The sequence below is a fragment of the Doryrhamphus excisus genome, chromosome 23 (genome assembly GCF_030265055.1).
Source record: "Doryrhamphus excisus isolate RoL2022-K1 chromosome 23, RoL_Dexc_1.0, whole genome shotgun sequence".
Lineage (NCBI taxonomy): Eukaryota > Metazoa > Chordata > Actinopteri > Syngnathiformes > Syngnathidae > Doryrhamphus > Doryrhamphus excisus.
In genome coordinates, this window is record NC_080488.1 from 8,335,416 (window position 1) to 8,359,521 (window position 24,106).

At 39.5% G+C, this 24,106-nt stretch overlaps 1 protein-coding gene and 1 long non-coding RNA gene across 8 annotated transcripts in view; one reads left to right on the forward strand and one right to left on the reverse strand.

The window, feature by feature from the left end:
- Positions 1 to 791: 791 nt before the first annotated feature.
- On the reverse strand, positions 792 to 4,397 carry LOC131110596 (uncharacterized). Of its 2 annotated transcripts, XR_009120916.1 has the most exons (4): positions 4,270 to 4,397; positions 2,779 to 2,967; positions 2,491 to 2,620; positions 792 to 2,270 (listed from the first exon to the last, which is right to left on the reverse strand). It is a non-coding gene; the product is annotated as an uncharacterized LOC131110596 (long non-coding RNA). The 2 variants fall into 2 exon arrangements; XR_009120915.1 differs by having other exon boundaries at positions 792 to 2,620.
- Positions 4,398 to 16,552: 12,155 nt separating this feature from the next.
- LOC131110555 (glutamate receptor 3-like) overlaps positions 16,553 to 24,106 on the forward strand; it is a 129,347-nt gene continuing 121,793 nt past the window's right edge. For all 6 annotated transcript variants that reach the window (XR_009120911.1, XR_009120910.1, XM_058063769.1 and 3 more), the window contains exons 1-2: positions 16,553 to 16,798; positions 17,065 to 17,223. Coding sequence is in view for 4 of the 6 variants with exons in the window: in XM_058063769.1 (XP_057919752.1) it covers positions 16,720 to 16,798; positions 17,065 to 17,223 (238 nt within the window). In the remaining 2 variants the exon portion in view is untranslated. The remainder of the gene's footprint in view (positions 16,799 to 17,064; positions 17,224 to 24,106) is intronic.

A 24,106-nucleotide genomic window follows, 5' to 3' on the forward strand; every position in this document is an offset into this window, starting at 1 on the left:
GCGTGGGTTTTCTCCGTGTGCTTTCCTCCCACATTCCAAAAACATGCTAGGTTAATTGGCGACTCCAAATTGTCCATAGGTATGAATGTGAGTGTGAATGGTTGTTTGTCTATATGTGCCCTGTGATTGGCTGGCGACCAGTCCAGAGTGTACCCCGCCTCTCGCCCAAAGACAGCTGGGATAGGCTTCAGCACCCCCGCGACCCTCGTGAGGATAATCAGTAGAAAATGAATGAAGGAATGAAATATCAAGCATACAAATCCAGGGTGCCCCAAAGTTAGCTCAACTGTTGTGTAGAGTCACTAGCGATGCATCACACAAGTGTTTAGAGAGGGGAAGAATTCCAACGCATGAAGTAAAATAGCTCCAAGACAAAGAATACTGTGTTCATGCATTGCTTCAAGCACCGCACAGTTTCTCTCAACAGCATCAGAAAACTCTGCTGAGCAAAAACTGGTTCATGTTCACTTTTCCACAAGCAGGGTCGGTTCCCACCCTGGAGATTCAGCTGCAGCCCCCACGTGGCTCAGGGCCACTGCATGGGCAGATTATATAACATTTTAACACTGTACAGTGGGTCAGATGTTGTCTCAGTTTTAGTTTGTGATAAATGGCACAAATAAAAAAACATCAGCTGAGTCAAAGATGGAAGTCAGACAGTGGAGCAAAACTTACTCAGTGTTAAGCATTGATCATTTCTTTGCATAAACAATACTGAACACAGAGTAAAAACTCTGTCATGCTGAATCCAATTAAGCAAGAAAAACAGATAAACACATTGACATTTAATAAACAATTACTAAAACCTTCCTTTCCACTCATAATTTTTCCCCTAAAAGCTTAGATTTTCTTCAGTGCCATTGCATCACTTCTCTGAGTGTATACTGTATGAATACATGCGAATATACATGGTGAAAAATGAATCCTGTCACTCTTCTAAACACCTACTTGCACTTTACAGTTATTTACCATAATTCAGTGTGTGGGTGTGTTATTCTGTAGAGAGCTAAGCACTAGTTTCCCCTCACCTTCCTTCTATCACTCACACCAAACTCAGTCATAAATCATACACAGGTACGTATATGCCAGCCATAAGAAAACTAGATCTTGCATGCAAGATGGTGCCTATATCAGCTGAGTGAGGGGGAGCGGCATAGTACACACTGGAGCGATCACCAGCCAATACATAATGGACACATAGAACAATGTGAAAACTTAATTGCTGCTGTTTGGTTAATTTTAATGTGGATGATATTGGCATGAAAATTACATCTTTTTGCTGCAGATTATCGTTTTTTATTTGTGAATTGCATGCAATGGCATCAAAGTAAAAGAAGCATCATGTGTTCCTCCGTTACACAAGATGTAACCTGGCATTAATTTGAGGGAGGAGCTGCTGCGGTTGATGTCAGTAATGAAGTATTGGACAATTTGTCGGATATCGGTAAGAAAGAAAATACCAACAGCTATATTTAGCAAGAATCCAGAGTTTATTTGGAGACAGGGACATATTTGTTTCTAGTGATATATTATACAGTAAACCTCGGATATATCGGACTCGGATATATCGGAAATTCGCTCACAACGGACAGATAAAAAAGAAACGATTTTTCTGTAATGCATTTCCAATAAAAATTCATTGCATATATCGGATTTTTTATAACGGATTTCGCCTATTTCGGACAAAATCTCCAGTCCCGTTCCAATGCATTTCCATTAAATTTCCCTCGCATATATCGGATGGCCGCATCGTGGCGCTCTGATTCGCCGAATCGTGACAGGCCGCTATACGTACGACGTCATTTGCAGCGTTTGCAGCGTTGCCTGCGCGTCCAGGTACATTGGAAACATAGTCAAGGAAGTGCCTTTTTATAACGGATAAAATCCGATTTACGCATATACCGGATATAAATCCGATATATGCGTAAAACGGACATTTTCCGGTATACGCATATAACGGATTTCGCTTATATCGGACAAAACCAGTGGGAACAATTGAATCCGATATATCCGAGGTTTACTGTATTATATTATATTTAGCCATGTACGTATAAATCGTTTTCGACCACATGACCTCAAATATACGGGGAGTAGCGGTGTCATGATACATTATGATACAACATCATACTTTTGAGAATGATCATCTTGAAGATTATATAATTATCTTACCCTTTGTGGAGCATAACCTTTTGAAATGTCAGGTGAAGAGGTTTTAAAACAAGTGTGTCACGGATGTCTGAAAATATGTTCTTATTGGCAACCTCCGTGACCTATAGAAGTGATGAAGGAAAGAGATCGTGACAACAGGGAACGTTAGAACCCTCTGCAGTGTATCATTTACATCGAAGCACAAAAAGATGCAGATTATTTGATTGTTCAGAATATTTAGAAATGTAAACACTTTGCCATACGGTTTGGTGTGAATGGTTATGTCATGTATGTTTAACATTTAACAACACAGGCTGGGTAATAGAGGATAAACTACCTTACCACAGCGGCCTTTTTTTCCTCTGAGGCTCTATCTTCTTTGGATTTCCTCCACCTTTGTTGTCCCCACTCTAGCTGTCTTTACTAATCATCAGCTTTCATGTCCAATGAATGATCTCTTTTATTGCCCTGCCTGTCAGCGGTGCAAATAAATAGGAATGCATACGAATTCTTGTGCAAGGACATATGTGCACATGCCGAGGAAATAGAAAGGTGGTGAATGATATGTTGCTGTTGGTTCATTATCTTTAATGTCGAAAACAATAGCTCACTTTGAAGAATTTAATGTACCTGAATGCATGATGAACGGCGGTGGGGACTCGTCTACACGGGTGCAGGAGCAAGTCCGAGGTACTTCTGGTCGGATGTCCTTTCACCTAGTTTAGCCTGCAATCACGCATGGTAACATACGATAGGAAGTTGTATGTTACTATGTGTGATGCGGTGGTCTTAGCTGGTTCTGGTTCAAGCTGGCGGTAACTGAATGTGAGCAAAGGATGCAATAAGATAAGGATGCAAGCAAAGCACATGGACAGATACAGTGAGTAGATAAGTCTATATAAAATGTGCCAAGAAATGCCTATATGGAACTACATCGAACTGCCGCAAGATAACAACTCCTCTCGGAAGAAACTTGGATCACAGGGATTACACATGCAGTACACTTAACCTCCAGAAGAATGGAGAAAATGTGTGAAAATTTAATGACTCTAAAAAGGAATACGATGTTCAGGAAGTGAGGAACGTCTATAAACTGGCAGCTTGTCATGCAAATGTCACCAGAGCGTGATGTTAAAAATAAAACACACAAACGACACCACAATCATACACAACATTAGGTACCTGTACATGTGAACAATCTGATGACATCCAACATATGAGCTGTATAAATTGATACCGGTCAGGTAAATATTTTAAGAAAAATTCTTCAAATGTAATATAAGTTATATAAAACAAATTCCGTGATGGTGCAGGATGTGCAACATTTCAAGAAATGGAGTGGGAGGTTTGCAGAAAGCAGGTTGATTCAATGCATCACACTTTTTAACATTCTTATGATACAAGTGCAAAAATAAGCTAGCCTGAGTTTTATATTAAAATGGATATACACACAAAAAATTGTGTATAATTTGATAGTCCAACATCCCACATTTCCTTTTTGTCATCACTGATGTATATATTTATATATATTTTTTTCCCACTGTGGCATTGCATAAAACACCTGCTGAGTTAATCCTTTAGATGTCAGCCCAAGACTTTGTGAAATATTGGCTTTGTGAAAAATTCATGCACAATAACAGTGTGACCCTTTTGCGTGACTTTTAAGGGATAATTTGCATTTGGGGTTTTCACTCTTCAGCATTCACAGCACTGCCGATTCGTGGATTCTTAAAAAAATATATACAATATGTATATTTCTTCCTCTGAAAACAGACAGTAAAATATGCAGCATACATGGAACACTGTATACATTTTTTTTCTTTATGCTTCACTGTTTTTTTTTTCGTCAAACACTTAGATTTATTTTAAAATTAAAAAATCAAAAATGCTTATTTGGCACCATCACTCACACCATAACAAGAATATTTTTAGTGCCTTCTTAACACATTTATTGCAACATTTATATACACAAATCAGTGTCTTTCTAACAGGGACACTATTGTGGTGCAACATTTCACCATCAAACCTATGGCTTATTTTATAAACTCTGACACCGTTGTAAAGTGCAATTTTACAGCGCAAAATGGTCAGCATTTTCGTAGCATTTTGTAGTGTACTTACATTTAGTGAAACCGTTCTTGTACCGTTCAGCTTTGTTCCATCATCAGTACTGGAAAATGCCGAAACATATCCACATTTTTGACTTGTAGGCTGCCGGTACATCTGTCAACTTAATGTGCGTCTTCTTCGCCTGCTGATTTCAGCCGCCGCTCCACGAGGGGCGCCCCTAGCGGATGGTCAAAGAATTGTTCAAAACGAACTAAATGAGTGAGGCACTTTATAGTGAATGCATGTAAATCAAAACAATGGATAATCACACACCGACAATCAATTATATATTAGATTATATTATATATATATTATATTATCTATATATTATATATAATCGATATATCGTTAGATATTGTCACACTCTAGTGGTGAGTACCAATACATTTTATAATTTATGCATGAGGCACATTGAAGATGTGAGATGAAGGAAACTGAATCTAATCTATTAATTACAATAGTTACATTTATTGGAAATGTTGATCCAAAATTGGAGAACATCAACTTCAAAAATAGACAATTTTATGGTGATGGCAATTATTCCTGATACTATTTGTAAGAATTGAAGAAGTGCGGCAAAAAATATGCAAACATACACGTTATGCTTACGTGTTAGCAAAATCACATACCTGAATAATTACACCAAAATATTTTTTCGCATGACCATGCAATATTTTACAGGATTTTTTGTTTTGTTTTTTTGTACACCAATCATCATTTTTAATCCTTACATACATCACATTACATACCTGAATAATTACACCAAAATATTTTTTCGCCTGACCATGCAATATTTTACAGGATTTTTTGTTTTGTTTTTTGTTCTCCAATCATCATTTTTAATCCTTACAAACATGTGAAGTGACGAAAGTCTTCTCAAACAATATCTGCAGCTGTCAGGTGCACGCTCTACGTTCGTAGCATCTGTGTTTCCTTTGCTGCCGTCGGTAAATAATGCATTCCTGTGCATCTGCAGTCTGATTTAATATATAATTCACACCTTGAACAAAGGGAGTCAGGCCTTATGCTTAAGAAACAGGAACAATGCACAAACTAAATATATACTTGTGTGTGCATCAATACTGTTGAATCCTGTTGAAAATGCTAAAAGTAACAAAAAGACTATATGCCCTATTATTTTACATTTCTTGTTATATGAGTCACACATTGTTTTGTTCTGTGTGTCAGACACGGACTCCTCTTAGCCCTCCTCCGCCGCCTGCTGCTTCCACTGACAGCACACGATGTGGGAATATGCAAAAATATTATCAATATGTGCGGAATTTACATTAGATGTCATATTGCAAGGTGTGTTTTTGGAGAGCTTCACTCTCATTTCTGCGCAGGCAAGATGTCTTGTGGACGAGAAAGCTTTATTTCAACTTGCACGGTTACAACTATTCTGCTGAGGCTACCACATTAGCTTGATACCAGTTTTATCTGTAAAATGAATGCACAGAAATAGCTGACTTGACATCATGTTGCAAATCCAATTTTGTATTGATTGACAGTGGAAGGTTTTCCAAGCCCATACGATCTCTTGAAAGCTTTAGAGCATATTATAGTGTTGTTTGCATTATGGGAATTATAAAGAGGAAGCTAGGACTATTTATCTGAGTTTGGTAATTAGATATTGGGTCGACTGACTTAAAATGTTGTGCATGAGGGACATAATAGCGAGACATAATGACTGATGCATCCCACCAAATATAAAATCTCCTGACCTCCTGATTCTTTGATCCATTAATGACATGCAATATTCATCCTCCCAGCTACTGAATGTTTCATTATAACTGCTGAGATGTGAAGTGCATTACTAAGAAGCACATCAGTAAGGTATCGGCAGAATGTACTATAAAATTCATCATGGTGTAATAGTTGACCTTGGATGGTGCATTCAGACAGCTAGTATTTTTGGAAATTAAAGAAAATACAATTAGGTTAATCAGGGGCGTATTTAGCCATTTGGGGGCGAACCTATGTAGTTATCGGGATGAATATGTAATTTTTCCTGCTATTATAGCTAACTCAGTCAGTTTCGACCTATGAAATAGCATCAGCATCAGCAGCATAGTAACAACAGTCGTTGTCACATTTTGCCACCCGCTTCCCCAATGACCCTATTGTCACATCTCCATAACAGGAAATGGGTGTTGCTCATTGCCTGCGTGCCTAATTGGGAGGAAAACAAACTGTCTGGTGAGAATAAATACCATTAATAGTAAGTGATCCTTTTAAATAATTAGCAGTGTTGACCGTGTCACAGTACCAGCACTGATCCCATGATAGATGTTCCGGCTATTATGAGCCGTTATGACAATAATGCTAATGTACAGGAGAGCTCAATCTTATATATGATGATATATGCAGGTAAAAACGGGACTTAAAGGTGATTGCACTATGTCGTGATTCATAACATTCATAACCCTTCAAAAATTGGTTTGAGCACAGACCTAAAACCTTGCTTCCTAATGCACAAGACTAGACACACACAAACTAATAAACACGTCTAAAAACCTCAGGTAGGGTTTAACAAGAAGAAACTGATGTTTGGGTTGGTCACCTGTCCAGACACAGTCTCAAGTTCTTGTTTTTTAATGCATAAGATTAGACACATGCAATACAGTAAATAAGTAAATGTCACAAAAAAAGTGGGCTAATAAATCGACACACAAAGACTGCGGATTTCAGAAAATAACAGATGAAATCTCTACACTCTACAAGAAGCAATGAAGTCTGTAAAATTAAATAATTAAAAATAAAAAATCACAAAATTTTTAACTATAATGATGAAAATGGTAATATTAATGATGATTATAATGATGGTAATAATGATAAAGACTATAACAATAATGATAATAATGATAATAATAATAATAATAATAATACTACAATGATAATAATAACAGGGGAAAACAAGACAGTGGCATGAACATGATTATATCTTGCAAAAAGGGGTAGGCATTTATAAGCTTTTGCTTCAGCCTACTCCTTTTGGGCTTGGGATCAGATAGTTGAATACAAATGTAAATAATGGAAAGTTATATTTTGATTGATGTAAGAAATGCACTGTAATGATTCACATATTTGCCCAAATAAAGGGAAAAAAAAATAAAAATAAAAAAAACCCTGTTGGTAGATTGAAGAAATTTACAATATTGTGTGATTGTGATTGGCTGGCAACCAGTCCAAACCACACCCTTGTGAAAACAAGAAACATAGAAAATGAATGGATGAATGGATGACAAACCCACCATCAACAATAGGGAGCAATGGTGTCCCTGAGTGTTTGGCATTCCAAATAGTTACAACCAAGGATGAAAGTACTGAGTCCTGGTGGTCCCGGATCTGGACATTAAAAAGTGACCTTTGACAAAGGCTGGACCCCTGTGGTACCAAGTCTATGAGGAAAAAATCCTGTCGTACTGTTAGGATGTCATGCAGTATCATGCAACATCATGCAACGACGACGGTTTGAAGTTTTATGCAAAAATGTAAAATGCCACATTATACGTACACGGTTGGACTTCCACTTTTGTTTATAATATGTGTCACCCTTCAGTGTCTTTTTCTCCTCATTTAGTGCACCAGCCGACATGAATGCTTCCTTCCCTGCTGAGGAAGTCAATTCAGTAATCATAGAAATGGGCTCCCTCGATGAAAGAGAGTGAATTATTGTTGTGCAAAAGACGCCGTTAAACAAGCATTATGCAGCTCAAAGCCAGTGATATTTCAAGAGCTATTCCAAGAGTCAATCACTCTTGGCCAGATGTTGGATGCTGATAAGAGACTCTAAAGGAGCTTTGCCTTATTCTGTCAGCGCATCCTAGCAGGAAAGAGATTGGCCTGTGTAGAATTGAACGAATAGAACACATCTAAGTGACTAAAACATTTAATGCGAGTAGTTAACAGTGAAATAAAACATTTTAAATATTAGCTGTGAGCTTCAAGTGAGGAAATCATTAGGCCGATGCTGACTGACACACTTCAAGGAATTGAAAAAGCAGCGCATGCAGCAATTTCACAATCTGGATACTTTAGTGTGTTGCGTCACAAAAGCATTGCAAACACTCTTTGGCCGGAGTGTGACGGAGGCCGTGTTATCAGCTGCACAGGCTGACACACTTCACTCTCTTTGCCTCTGGCTTTGCACCGTCACAAACATGCGACCACAGCAGTCAGTGCAGAGCGGCATGAAGACATCTTTACCGCACGAGCTTTGTGCTACATAAAAGGGGGGGAGGCTGACTTGTGTGCCGATGATTGCCGTTATGCACACATGCACACATTCGTACGAGTTCAATCATGGGCCTTTTTTTCTGCTTCATAATTGATCAAAGTGATATTTCAGCAAATACATTTTTTTTTACTCTTGGACCAAGCATGTTATTAGATAGCATCTGTTTGATTCATATTACTAACAGAGCTGAAAACGGTCCCAGCCATCATTTTTCAATGGAATAACTTATAGATTTGCTGCTCAGTATCCAAAAAACAAATAAGAAAAACAGCACACGTTTCTTATAATGTGGTTATTGTATTGGGTCGAATACATTTTCACACCGGCGGCACGGTGGAGGAGTGGTTAGCGCGCAGACCTCACAGCTAGGAGACCAGGGTTCAATTCCACCCTCGGCCATCTCTGTGTTTCCACATCCCACATTCCAAAAACATGCTAGGTTAATTGGCGACTCCAAATTGTCCATAGGTATGAATGTGAGTGTGAATGGTTGTTTGTCTATATGTGCCCTGTGATTGGCTGCCGACCAGTCTAGAGTGTACCCCGCCCGTAGACAGCTGGGATAGGCTCCAGCACCCCCGCAACCCTCGTGAGGAAAAGCGGTAGAAAATGAATGATTGAATGAACATTTTCACACCCTAACCAAGGGCTCAGCAACATGCGGCTCCAGAGCCACATGTGGCTCTTCAGCCTCTTTGTTGTGGCTCCCTAGTATTTTTTTAACACCCAAATTAGGAAAATACAAATTTTTGTAATGAGTTTTGAACAAAACCTGACTTTCTGTGAGATTGTATACTAGCAAGAGTACTTGATCAACTCTGCTTTTTATTCTCTGAACTACTTTGATACCCCAAAATTCCCTCCAAATCTGGCAGTCAATCAAAATCTTGTGAGACTCGTAATTTGCGGTGCATGTGAGAATGTTGCTACACTTCCGAACCTGGGGTGACAGAGCTTTCTCCATTGTTGCCCCCACCCTGTAGAACTCTTTGCCCCATTCATTCCGTGCCTGCCCCGACGTTCCCTCCTTCAAAAAACAACTAAAAACCTGTTTAAATCCATTTTTAATGTCTTACTTGTCTTGCTTTTAGTTTTAGCTCTGATTGAATGTTTGGATATTGTATTTTAATGCATATTTTTATTTATTTTTCTCTACTGTGAAGCGTCTTTGAGTACTCCGAAAAGTGCTATACAAATAAAATGCATTAGTATTATTATTATTATTACACATTTCTTCAGGCGTCAGGTATTGAGGTTATTATTGAGGTAACCAAGTTTTTAAATTATGTTTTAGTGAGCGAGGGGGTCAAGTAAAGGTTGCCGACCCCTGCCCTAACCCATGGACCTGGAATGCACCATCACTATGATGATTATTTATCACATGTGTTTGGTAATGCTGAAGTGAGCATTTCTTGCGTATCACCGTTTACTGTACATAATACAAAATGAAACTACTACTGGTATATTCTTCCTATAGTATTGTCCCTTGAGAAGATACATTCAAATAAAATGCTTGCTGAAATGTGAGGGCTGTAGTCACTTTTGTGAGGCACTGTCCTGTATATGCAAAATCAATGAAAAACCTGAGAATGTTTGTCCATTGTTTGGCCCAGACATCTTTTGACCTCAGTCTTTGACATTGAGCATCGATGGAAACTGAGACTAAGGCGGGTATCTCATCAAACAAAGTTATTTTTCTCCGATTTGGCCTATCATCCACATGACTCTGCAGATATTTGGTACTAAAATCAAAGGTTTATGAACACTAATAACGTTGGTTTTACGTTTCCCAGCCACAATGTATGCTGTGTTTACATCACAAACAACAACATGGATGCCCTCAGAACTGTATTGGTTGTAACTATTGGTAAGCCCCCAGATAAGCCTATCCCCGCATTCTTCGGGCGAGAGGCAGAGTACACCCTGGACTGGTTGCCAGCCAGCCAATCACAGGGCACATATAGACAAACAACCATTCACACTCACATTCATACCTATGGACAATTTAGAGTCGCCAATTAACCAAACATGTTTTTGGAATGTGGGAGGAAACCGGAGTACCAAAGTAGTACCAATATGCAAACTCCACACAGAGATGGCCCGAGGGTGGAATTGAACCCAGGTCTCCAAGCTGTGAGGTCCGCACGCTTAACTACACGACGAATTTGACAAACATCCTGGATTCAACTGTACTCAACCTCAGAAGTTCTACAAGTATATTTGCACTAACATACATTAATTTCCACAATTTGGACAGTCCACTAAACTGAGTCGTGCACTATTGGAGTCATCATTGCTGATTAAACACGTATGCCTCAATGCGTTGCAGTCTATTAGTTTTAAAGCCTCTAAGTAATCTGCACCAGACTGCTGCATTTACCCAAACACCTGGTGCTGTTGACAAATCACGAGATGCCAGAGTTCTACTGAATCTGTTTTATTCTTGTCACACGATTCTGTCTGGGATGTAAACAGCCTCTAACCCAAAATCAACATATTATATAAATAAATATATATAAAGTATACTTAAAAATGATATGTTGACGGTAATGTGGATGACTGTTTGGCACACACCGCATTCGCCAGTGCTAGGATGCAAGCGTATGAATATTAGGAAGCTGGAATATACTGGAGCCAGGGATTAAACCTGCGTCACTTGCCCACTGTTATTACTGCACAATCCAATGATAACAAAACATACTGCCAAAAGTGTTTTTTTTTCTGTGGAAGAGCAGTACATCTGGTGTTGTTGCCCTCTCGTGTAGCTAAACAACGCAACTGAAAACACCTCTCATAACATCTGATGTAGTGTACTTGTATACCTCTGCAAACTACAACCACAATAATAAACATCCTGTTGCATTAATACCCTTCTGGCTGTCAATCAAACACAAGAATTGCTATCTTTGGAAAGGCACACATCTCGAGTGTGCTTAATGAAGTCTAATGGGGATACGGGGCGTATGAGAAGTCACTAAACCAACTTTTAAAGTAAAAAAAAAAAAGTCTGAATTAACTAACTAAAAAAACTAAAATAATACAATTGCAGATATGCGCCCCCGTTCATGATTTGCCATCATTCCATGTTTGCATGAATCACCAACTTCACACAGATCATTTAAAAATAATTACATAATACATACACAGTACATATATAACGGGATAATAATAAATATAGCAAATTCTGATCAATCACTGTCAATTTCAGACTTAAAATAATATACAGATGTAAGCCCCGCACATGTCAGATTAAACTATGCTCACTTCCGATTTATGCCCCGCCCAATCAGAGTTCCGATACGGATACATATAGTGGTGTCCTCGCCTGTTCCTAGTAATTTTACAAGAAAAAAAGTGAAAATATTAAGAGAAAAAAAATTTTATCTAAAAAAAAAAATAACGGAATATTATAATATTGTAGTAGAATAAAGTGGAAATAGTAAAGGTTTTTTTTTTTTTTTTAAGATTTTTTTATTGGACTGTAAGTCAACTATAACCAAAATCTAATGAATCATATTTGACTATGAAAATCCTGAGTCAAAGGCAACCCAAATAGTTAGCATTTTTAATAAAAACCTGAAATTTTCAGTGTAGGAGACCAGGGTTCGATTCCACCCTCGGCCATATCTGTGAGGAGTTTGCATGTTCTCCCCGTGCATGCGTGGGTTTTCTCCCACATTCCAAAAACATGCTAGGTTAATTGGCGACTCCAAATTGTCCATAGGTATGAATGTGAGTGTGAATGGTTGTTTGTCTATATGTGCCCTGTGATTGGCTGGCGACCAGTCCAGGGTGTACCCTGCCTCTCGCCCAAAGCCAGCTGGGATAGGCTCCAGCACCCCTGCAACCCTCGTGAAGAAAAAGTGGAAGAAAATGAATGAATTAACCCTTCATAAGATAATGGACATCTTTTTCAGCTACCTTTTTTCGGTCTTCTCATACAACTCAGAGGACGTATAATTATTAGTTTCAAGTAGATTGCATCTGCGGGTTTTAACACCCAAACCCAAATTGGATTTGTGCAGAAGTCGAGATGTGAGGATAATGCGGCATGTCTGACATTTCTTAATTGCTGAGAATGTAGCCGAATCACCTTTTTTTTTTTTTCAAATCTCAGTTACATCAGTGTCTTATCTCAATTACGCAGCAACCCTAATAGGTCTAATTCATTATGTGTTTTGGCGGAAGTGCTGCATTAATATCAGCAGCTTTATAAATAAATTGCTGAAATTGTACAATTTTGTAAACAAAAATCCCAAACAAACACAGATGCATCATTGTCAGGTATCATCAGAGGTCTACACCCCGACCCTGGTCATTATGACTTAGACCACTAAGGTCACAAATGTGACGTCCACCAAAGAAATCAATGTAATGTTATCACAGATTGCCTTCAGAGGAACTATAGTGAATTGTAAGAATAGGTGTCAACTATGACCCATGTTTGGGAAGCAAACGTCACCTTCTGACAACCGGGGTCACTCTCCATCACTGCCTGACCTCACTGAACATTTAGCCATTGTTATTGGCTATAAAGATCTGATCAAATAATCTTTATTTCATTGAAGAACCTTAAGCATTGATTTTGAGAAGCTTCTCATTGCCTCACTTTGGATTAAATAACTTGCTGGCAGCCGAAACCTAATACCTATTTACCTATTACCTAACAGGAAGTATATAATGTATCTATCTGTACACAGTGCACTGTCACAAATTAACACACAATTAAAACTCAATTTCCAAAGCACATTGCTGAGGGTGATAAACACAGCGGTAATCCCTTTATTGTGGGTGATGGCTCATTAGAAACTGGGGAAAATGTAAAGTTAATTTAAAAAATGGATGCAGATTTTATAGAGAGGTGTCAGTCAATTGAGGAGGAGGAGGAGGACAGTTTAACTGCAGAGTACCAGCTGTTTATTTGAATGAGGTGTCTGCCAGACAGGGAGGATGGAGGTAGACAACACTAATGTCTGTTGATCGGTCGCTGGAGAATTCTTTCCGAGTTACATCGACAACAGGATGCGTAATTGGTTAATATGAGCAAACAGATGCAAACAAGGACATCCTTTCAAGTTTGAGCTTGCTGCACGGGTGTAAGACTATACCGATGTGAATTGTTGTGTTTTCATTGTCGAAGGAATCAATCCTTTGCCACCGAGACCCCCGGTTTTGTGTGCAACTTGGGGAAAAGCACTGTGGGATTTAACCGAGACAAGATTCAAATAAGATTGTGACATGCTGTATTATGGTACCATCAATCAGCTATTTCAAGATATATAGCGCTTATCTCCTTTAGTTTTGTCATTCAGACAACCTAGTGGAAATATCTGTCTTATTCAATTTTTTTGTATCAACAAATAGGTCAGCTATGATAGGTCACTATGAACTCTGCCTAGCAACAAGCATCGTATAAGTATATTTTTGTTTATTCATTCATTCATTCATTTTCTACCGCTTTTTCCTCACGAGGGTCGCGGGGGTGCTGGAGCCTATCCCAGCTGTCTTCGGGCGTAAGGCAGGGTACACCCTAGACTGGTCGGCAGCCAATCACAGGGCACATATAGACAAACAACCATTCACACTCACATTCATACCTATGGACAATTTGGAGTCGCCAATTAACCTAGCATGTTTTTGGAATGTGGGAGGAAACCGGAGTACCCGGAGAAAACCCACGCATGCACGGGGAGAACATGCAAACTCCACACAGAGATGCCCGAGGGTGGGATTGAACCCTGGTCTCCTAGCTGTGAGGTCTGCGCGCTAACCCCTAGACCACCGTGCCGCCATATTTTTGTTTATTTCACATCGAAAGTGTTTCAATGAATCGCGACCATACTGATCATAAGATACTGTAAAACAGTGTATCAGTCATATACTGTACATATTTAAGACAGTATTATCAGTTTAGAAATACAGCCATTCCTATTTATTATGATTAATTGCTTCCAGACCCGATTGTGATAGTGAGTTTTTGCAAAGTAGGATAAATGGACACAATTTTCCATCAGCTTGCTGTAACACGTCTTCCTGGCAAAACATGGATGGGTGTCCAAAGTGTGGCGCAGGGGCCATGAGTGGAACCGAGCAAAAGGTGAGCAGCCCTGATGTAAATAGACAATTAGATAAGAGGAAAAACACTGAGATATTATACATACATTATCATAACGGTAATTTATTGGGTCTCAAATTTTTTTTTTACAATAATATCTTTGAGTTTCAATTTGTACATTTTAAAACACACTTGCATTTTTCATTGCACCTCATGTCTTTTGGACCCAATATCGTGAATCGGCTTTCTCATGAGTTGGGTGTCTCGTTTGACCCAGAGTAAACACACAATGACTGCAAATTGCTGGTTGCTTCTCTGCAACTGCTTGTGTGCACAAGCGGCAGCCATTAATGCCATGTCATCTAATTCGGCCAGAATTGAAGTGCCACACTATTTTTATACATTTTTAGTTTTAACGATGACAAATATTGACCATGTATTTTGGTTCAGCTTGTTCTTTTTAACAACTATTGATAATAGGCTAGGCATGGGGTCAGCAACCCATGGCTCCAGAGCCGCATGTGGCTCTTCAGCCTCTTTGTTGTGGCTCCCTTTGCAATGCTCAAGTATTTAAATAGGGCCAGAGTAAACAACAAATGTAAACAGAGTGTACATTTATTTTACATAGCACATAGCACGCAGATCTCACAGCTAGGAGACCAGGGTTCAATTCCACCCTCGGTTATCTCTGTGTGGAGTTTGCATGTTCTCCCCGTACATGCGTGGGTTTTTTCCGGGTATTCCGGTTTCCTCCCACACTCCAAAAACATGCTAGGTTAATTAGCGACTCCAAATTGTCCATAGGTATGAATGTGAGTGTGAATGGTTGTTTGTCTATATGTGCCCTGTGATTGGCTGGCGACCAATCCAGGGTTTACCCCGTCTCTCGCCCGAAGACAGCTGGAATAGGCTAGACCAGGGGTCTCAAACACTCGGCCTGCGGGCCAAATGTGGCCTGCAGGACACTAGTTTGAGGCCCCCGCCTTGATATGAAAGTTTAATGTTAGTGCGGCCCGCGCAAGTTTGATAGGGATGCTGTATGGTATCATGTACCCAGAAAAAATTATTACGTTTGATTAATGTTCATGTTAAAGATTAAATAACTGTTAATAGTTATCCTCCCTATCCGTGTGGAAGTGGTAAGTTTTTGGCTATTCAAGTTTCAAGGAAATAACTTGAAGGCTACCGTTTAGGTCGCTAGCTCTCTAGTTTGCGAGTTAGCATGTGTCTCAAGACCCTGCAGTTGCGCAATATGTTGTAAATAAAAAGAGTATAAATGTGACTATAGTCGTGTTTTGTCATGTCTACAGGGCTCTAATAATGCTTTGTTCATTTTAATCTAAAAAAAAATATTTGTCTAACCGCCAACTATATGTGGTTTCTTAAGTTTTTATTATTTGCCGTTTTATTATTATTATTGTATTTATTTATTTATTACTGATTGATTGATTTTCTTTATTCTTGATTTGTTTATTTATTTTTATGTTATTTTGTGCAGAAAAATAAAAATTAAGATATTTAAGAACAGTGGAATGTTTTATTAGAGCTTTTATTGTAGAAAATCGGAACAAAAGCACTGAAAGAGTTTGTATATTTTTCTGTTTTTAATAAATGTGTATTTTTTTTTTTTGGAAAACCTGATGCGGCCCAGCCTTGCCCAGACCCTAGCTCCAGTGGCCCCCAGGTAAATTGAGTTTGAGACCCCTGGGCTAATGAATTGTGTAAACATACAGCATATACTAAGTAGTCTTGATGTCCATCACCACAATGCTGCAGATACAAACGTGCTCATGCAGCCTTGCAGCCTATTGGCCACCACAGATTGCAGTGCTTCCATTGATTGGTCGCCTTATACGGACAAATGCGAGGGTTATTCCAGGTTGTCGGAAAGTAGCAGGTTACTGCTTTTAAATTAATGCCCGATCAAGTTTGACCAACATTCATCCAATCAGATCACTCTCTCTCTCTCTCTCTCTCTCTCTCTCTCTCTCTGCCTCACTCCTTTTCTCCTCTCACTCTCCCTCTCTTGTGCACCTCAATGAACCTTATTGGTGCACTGTGAGCGACCATCATCTGTCCACTGGATTCCCATCGTCAGCTTCCATCCGGAACATATGAATTTGCCCACCTTCTTCCCAAGGAGTTGAACAGATTGCGGGAGGTGAAAATGGCACAACGCGTGGTGTTGCTTCTCCTGTGGCTCTTCGATACATCATTTGCGGGATTTCCTAATCAGATTAATATCGGTAAGTGCTTTGCAAGAATACCTTAAGGGTAAAATTTGCACACGCAGCATTCACGTACCAAATACAGTAAGTTTAGAAATGCTGTAGATTTAATGGTGAATGATTTGGAGTATTGCGTGGGGATAAAAAGAAAAAGCGAGTGCGAAAAGGTACGTTTATTTACCCAAGTAAAATAAAATAAAAAATACTTCCACGCGTTATCATTTTAATCCAGATTTAAAAGTCAAACAGTGCAGGTTTTTATGTGATCCCCGCTCCTCTTGCAGGGGGGCTCTTCATGCGCTCCACGGTGCAGGAGCACAGCGCCTTCAGATTCGCCGTGCAACTCTACAACACCAACCAAAACACCACCGAGAAGCCTTTCCACCTCAACTACAATGTGGACAACCTGGAGTCCTCTAACAGCTTCTCGGTCACCCACGCGTGTGAGTGTTCTCTCCCCACACATGCACCCAATTCCACTTGATTACCGCTTTCTAGTTATATTTTCATTTATTTATTTCTTGCAGTATTCGATACTAAAACAAGTTCCATGGCAACACAGTTTACGCACATTGGTTTTGCGGATGTAGTTTATACGCGTGGACAATGCGCTTTGGATTGGATCACACGATTGATGTGAACGGGTTAAGATAAGTAGCATATAATATAAAATGACACGCATTACTGTGCTGTAAGTGTCTTTATGGGCTCTTTTATTGGTCATATACTATGTGGTGCAGAGCAAGACAAATAAGCTCCCCCCCCTCTTTTGACTTGCAATTAGTAGACACAGAGTGGATAAACGAGGAAGAAATAGACTTGAGAGTGACATTTTGGGATGTCATTTTAAAGGATGAGTTCAGTGAATGAGATGGGGGGGGGGGTGCATTTTGGAGCCAAAATGTCTCTCTCTCTCTCTGTCTTCAATCCCTCTAACCCCTGTGCTGCATGGTCATAATGGCCCCTCTGAGTCTTCGCCTGTTCCATCCTCTCACTCCCCCCTGTGTTATAGAGCATCTCCCCCAGCATTGCAGAGTCAGCTCATTAGCACCCAGCCCTCATAGCACCTCACTGTGCTGTCATTGGGTGAAAGAGGGGGAGAGAGAAAAAAAAAAATCTATAGCTACCCTCCGATCAGCAAACGAGTTGATCTGCAGAGGAGGTGGGCCTGAGCGGTGAGGGAGATGAAGTAGAGCGTCGTATCGCAGCGGCAAGGACCCAAACGAATGCTTCTGTAAGAAACAATAAGCAAATGAGTGTGAATAAATAATAGATAGTGCCATGCAATTTCACGCATGTTGAAGAGGGGATGGAAGCATAGGAGGGAAAAGCTTGATATCAGAATCTAATTAAATTCAGGGGCAGACTGAGCTTTAGTGAGAGGAAAGGGGCTCCTGTGGGAGCCGTGGCCCCATTTCTTCTTTTCTTGCTGCCACGTTGAAGCTTTTCCATCAAGAGCACCGTCTCAGGACGCACTTAAACTTCACATGCACCAACACCGTGAAGTTTTACGCGACTACTTTGAAAGGCCCGTGTGTGTCAGAGATGTGGAAGATAGAAGGATGGCGTCAAGTGTCATTTGATTATTTTAAGATCTTCTGATGGTGTAAGTCATGTGCTTTACCTGATTTAAAAAAATATTATTTTTTTATTATTATTTTAATTAGAATCGAATCAACAAAGTTAACAAATACTGTGCAATATTCAACTGGAAACGGATAAAACTGGTCCTCTTCCGACACGATTATCAGATATGTAAACACAGGAAGTAGGCTGCATTTCTGCTTCACAGCCAGGAGGTTGTGAGTTTGAATCTCAGCTTGGACCTGTCATGTTTGCACATTCTCCAAGTACTTTGGTTTGCTCCCGCATTCCGAAAACATGCACATTAAGTTAATTGAGTCTGAAAAAAAATCCATATGTGTGTCCATACGGGTGCTCACACTGAGAATTACAAGTAAGAATGATCTACCTATGACTATAAAACATATACTATATATATAAAATCTTACTGGTAAGCTATGCAACTACTATAATGAATACAATCTATTTCACTGTCACACTTTATGCTGGAGCCTATCCCAGCTAACTTTAGTCATTCATTCATTTTCTACCGCTTATCCTCATGAGGGTTGCAGAGGTGCTGGAGCCTATCTCATCTGTCGTCGGGCGAGACTGGTGGCCAGCCAATCACAGGGCACATATAGACAAACAACCATTCACACTCACATTCATACCTATGGACAATTTGGAGTCGCCAATTAACCTAGCATGTTTTTGGAATGTGGGAGGAAACCGGAGTACCCGGAGAAAACCCACGCATGCACGGGGAGAACATGCAAACTCCACACAGAGATAGCCAAGGGTGGAATTGAACTCGGATCTCCTAACTGTGAGGCCTGCGCGCTAACCACTTGTCCGCCGTGCTGCTCTTGATGTATATTATTCATTCATTCATTCATTTTCTACCGCTTATCCTCATGAGGGTTGCGGGGGTGCTGGAGCCTATCCCAGCTGTCTTCGGGCGAGACTGGTCGCCAGCCAATCACAGGGCACATATAGACAAACAACCATTCACACTCACATTCATACCTATGGACAATGTGGAGTCGCCAATTAACCTAGCATGTTTAGCATGAGGAAACCGGAGTACCCGGAGAAAACCTGCAAACTCCACACAGAGATGCCCGAGAGTGGAATCGAACTCGGGTCTCCTAGCTGTGGGGCCGTATGCGCTGTAGTGTTTAAGACGCCAGTACTAATGTTATTATTTTAGGGGAAGTTTTTTTCAGTTTTCTGAAAAAAAACTGTGTTTCGATATGTTTAACAAAGTCTCCTGATGGCAGTGTGTGGAAAAAAAAGGAAAGCCGCCACTATAAAAGTGAAATCAGACATTGTAAAATGTGAACAAACCACCATTCACACTCACATTCATACCTATGGACAATTTGGAGTCGCTAATTAACCTAGCATGTTTTTGGAATGTGGGAGGAAACCGGAGTACCCGGAGAAAACCCACACATGCATTGGGAGAACATGTAAACTCCACACAGAGATGAGGGTGGAATTGAACTCTGATCTCCTAACTGTGAGGCCTGCACGCTAACCACTTGGTTGCCGTTCAGCCTTATTTTTCTCAGATTATATCTAATATATTGGGTAATATGTTTGTAAAGGGCGGTATGGCGTTCTAGTGGTTAGCGCGCAGACCTCACAGCTAGGAGACCAGGGTTCAATTCCACCCTCGGTGATCTCTGTGTGGAGTTTGCATGTTCTCCCCGTGCATGCGTGGGTTCTCTCTGGGTACTCCGGTTTCCTCCCACATTCCAAAAACATGCTAACATGCATGTGAGTGTGAATGGTTGTTTGTCTATATGTGCCCTGTGATTGGCTGGCCACCAGTCCAGGATGTACCCCGCCTCAGACAGCAAAGAAGCGACGCTCGTGAGGAAAAAGCGGTAGAAAATGAATGAATGAATGAATGAATGTTTGTAAAGTTGACTATAGGGGTGTTATTTCATGTCCAGAGGGCTTTAATAATGGTAAAAAAATATTTTAGAAAGTCATCAACATCTTTTCTAGACTGTAACTATAAAATATTAAGTTTCATAATATGGAATCCTACTTCGTGGAGATTCACTCATCACAGACGCATCAGGAATCAATTCCCTGCCATCAACGAGGGATTTATTTAGCAACCTAGAGGCCCTTAGTGTCCTAAAGAACATAATTGACCCTGAAGGGAATACCAGCTGTATATTATTTAATGAAATATTAACAAGATGATCTCAAGCATCTCCGATTGTCTCTGCCATCACAATAAAGGAAATAAGGTCACAAAATAACATTACTTTGGAGGCTGACTGAGGAACTCCTGTGCTGTTGAGTTTTACATTTGTCAGTGTTTGTTGTGCAAGCTGTCAGAATTATTTACTTGGATGTTCAAACTTCCTCTGTCATCAATAGTTCCCTGTTCATGACTCAGACCTGAAGGGAGCAGCGGCGTAGTACATTTAATTTTCATGAGGTGGCAATCCAATCAAAGGCGTTGGCAAAGAGGTGTTTATGTGGATTTGGGGAGTTCATCCATTTTAAGGCGGATCGATAAACGTCGCACATCTTTAACATAATAGAAATGTGCGTACAGTTAGCCAAATGAAGCTTTCAGAGAGGAAATATTGCGTATAATGACGGCGTAGTGTCAAGACAATTTTCTTTCAAGTTGGCTGAAGGCCTTTTGATATTAATTGAATTAGCGACCAGCAGCAAAGAAATGTGTGGCTGCAGCTATCATAAAGGCTCTACTTTCTTTGTTGCACAGCAGCTTTGCAGTTTACTTTGCTCCTAAGACTCTTGTTGCTTTGAAGCAACATCAGAAATTGGCAAATGTGTAATTACCAGTGCAGGTTCCATAATAGCTGCAGAAGCTGGAAATGGCTGAGAGACCAAAAAGAGGAGTTCAAAGTGAAAGAGGGACCAGTTTGAAGAAAGCAAAACGGACAGAGTTAATGTTCCTGATGGTCACGACGAGCTCACTTAATGACAGCGCCATCCTTTTCTCTCCTGTTTACCCTCCCCTTCGGTTTCCTTAGGCGGAAAGAACAGCTAGCCCCCCGTCCACCTCTCCTTGACACGCTTTTTACCCGATTACTCGCCTTGTTTTCTCTCAAAGGCAAATTTTGCACTGTTTTGCTTTTGAAGCTCATTTTCATTTTCCTCATTTTGTCATTTCCCTAATGGTCTCCAGCCCTTATTTCTCCCCTGAGCAGACGTAGTAAATGCTTTTTTTTTTTTTTTTTTTTGGCTGCAATGTTTAACCATCTTAACCCTTTTAGCTACTTTAGTTGAAACAGTTTCGCTTCAGGAGATTGGAGACGCAGACAGGATGATACAAGAGTCGCTTTGACTGTATTGAAAAAGGAGAAGGATGTGAGAAAAGCGGCGCAATGCTTCATTGTAAACAAAGGGGGAATGTGGTTAACACAGCCTGAAGACGTTCACACTGCAGTATTGGTACAAGCAATGCGCAGTAGAATTATTTATTACTCTTGGTGCGTTCAGCTTGGATGTTTGTGTGTTGCACACTGCACGTGCAGGATGATCTATGAGCATAATAAGTGAAAAATATCCTCCAGATGAAAAATATCTTCTTTGAAACGTTTGTGGAGCCAATAAAAAATACTTACAGTCAAGAAGCACGTTTGTCTTGCGGCTGTTTTAAGCCAGATCATCTAAAGGCTATTAAACACAATATGGGAATCATGAATATTCAGTTTGGCTTATGTGACCAGCTTTTTTCTGTCCATTTTGTCACATCTTTCTTTATTATAATAATACCCTCTTGGAAGTTGAAGTGAGCGTAGGTAAATCTCCCAAAAGATGAGGTGGCCAGTGCACATGCTAAGGACATTAGTTTTGCATATAATTAATGCATTAAAGTAGATACAGCAGATTTAGAAACAAACTTATTTATGACGTTTATAGGTTTCATTGTTCCCATAGCGTCTATGGCAGGGGTGGGCAAACTTTTTGACTCGCGGACCGCTTTGAGTTAACAAAATTGTCTCGGAGGGGCAGAATATATATTTAATACGCACTATTTTACGCTTATAATTCTGACAGTCCGCATTGAATTATTAGTCTAATTTTATCTGTAAAAGTGTCGTACTATCAGTTGTATGTTCTCATGTCACTTTTTTCAGGAGCTTTAAACATCAGATCACAGCAAATTACGAAATTGAATTTTACAATTTTTTTTCTGAATCATACATCCGACTTGACTTATGTTGCCAGCTGTTGTATGTTAAAATTTGAAATAATTAGAAGCAGTTGATGTTTGCAAAATAATCACTAATACATACAATAAATCACTATATTGACAGTTACTATGGTACCCATTATGTCATTGTAGGGTCACATCACCCCGTACTTCGGTACGAGGTACATTATTAAAAAAAAACAACAAAAAAACCTTAAACTGTATTATGGAAAGCAGGAAGTGAACAAATGTAACAGTTACTGATTGTAAAAGTACCAGATGGAGGGGTAGGATTTAATAAGCTTTGCTTCTTCCTACTCCTTTTGGACATGTGGAACTGTGAACTGATTATGGGATGCATTCAATTGTAATCTGATGCATGTTCAAATGAAATAAAACCATGACCATTACTATAGAAAGCAACTGGCGGGCCGGATTCAACCGCTTAGTGGGCCGCATGTGGCCCCTGGGCTGTAGTTTGCCCACCCCTGGTCTATGGGAACAATGAACAAGCCAAAACATCCTGTTTTTCTCAGGACATGTCCTGTTTCTTGTTGCTTTTTTTTCCATTAGAGTGTGAGGCATTAGGAGACTCTCCTGCATATGACGTAATTCTAGAGAGTCTGCTTTTTTGCGTTAATGTTACCAAAAAGTTTGCTTCCTTTAACTAAATACTTAATGTGTTATTTTTCCTTGTTACACTTTTGTTTGTTCCATCCTACCCTAGACACTTTTGGGACTTAACATCCGCAAACAAACAAGTGATGCTGGGAACGCCGAGTGCGGGTTACATTGCAAGGTTTAAGGTCTCTGTAAAGCACTTAATGTGCGGTTCCACTCTCGCCTCACACACTACCACTTCCGTATTACCTGTATTATCATTCATAGTTGCAATGCCCCCGCGACCCTAGTGAGGATAAGCGGTAGAAAATGAATGAATGAGTTGCAATGCCATAACTCACAGGCTGATTCTGGCTGACCTCTCAAACAAGCTCAACACACTCCCATTTAGCTGAACTTGGGATCAGCACTGGACAGCTCCAGTGTGTTAACTACTACGCCAGGGGTGGGCAAACTTTTTGACTCGCGGGCCGCATTGATATAACAAAATTTCCGGGGGGGGGCAGACTATATATTTTACACGTAACAGTCCACCTGGTATTATTGTATCTGTAAAATTGGCATGCAATCTGCTATTATTATTTATTATTTTATATTTATATTTAAATATTTTAAAAATAATAAAATATTATAATAATTAAAATAAAATTAAAATAATAATTATATTATTATTATGTAAAATATGCAAATATAACAATATTATTATATATAATTAATATAATAATTAGCATTAATATAATAAATATAATAATCATAATAGTTATAATAATAATATAATAATAATTATTTTAATTTTTATTATTATTATGTGCTTGTGTCTCTTTTTTCAGTAGCACTTTGTAAACAACAGACCATGTCAAACAACGAAATTGATACAACCATCAAAAGGTTGGCTCAGGCCATGATGCCAGGTTGTATGTTGAGTTTAAATTAAATACTTTTGAAAG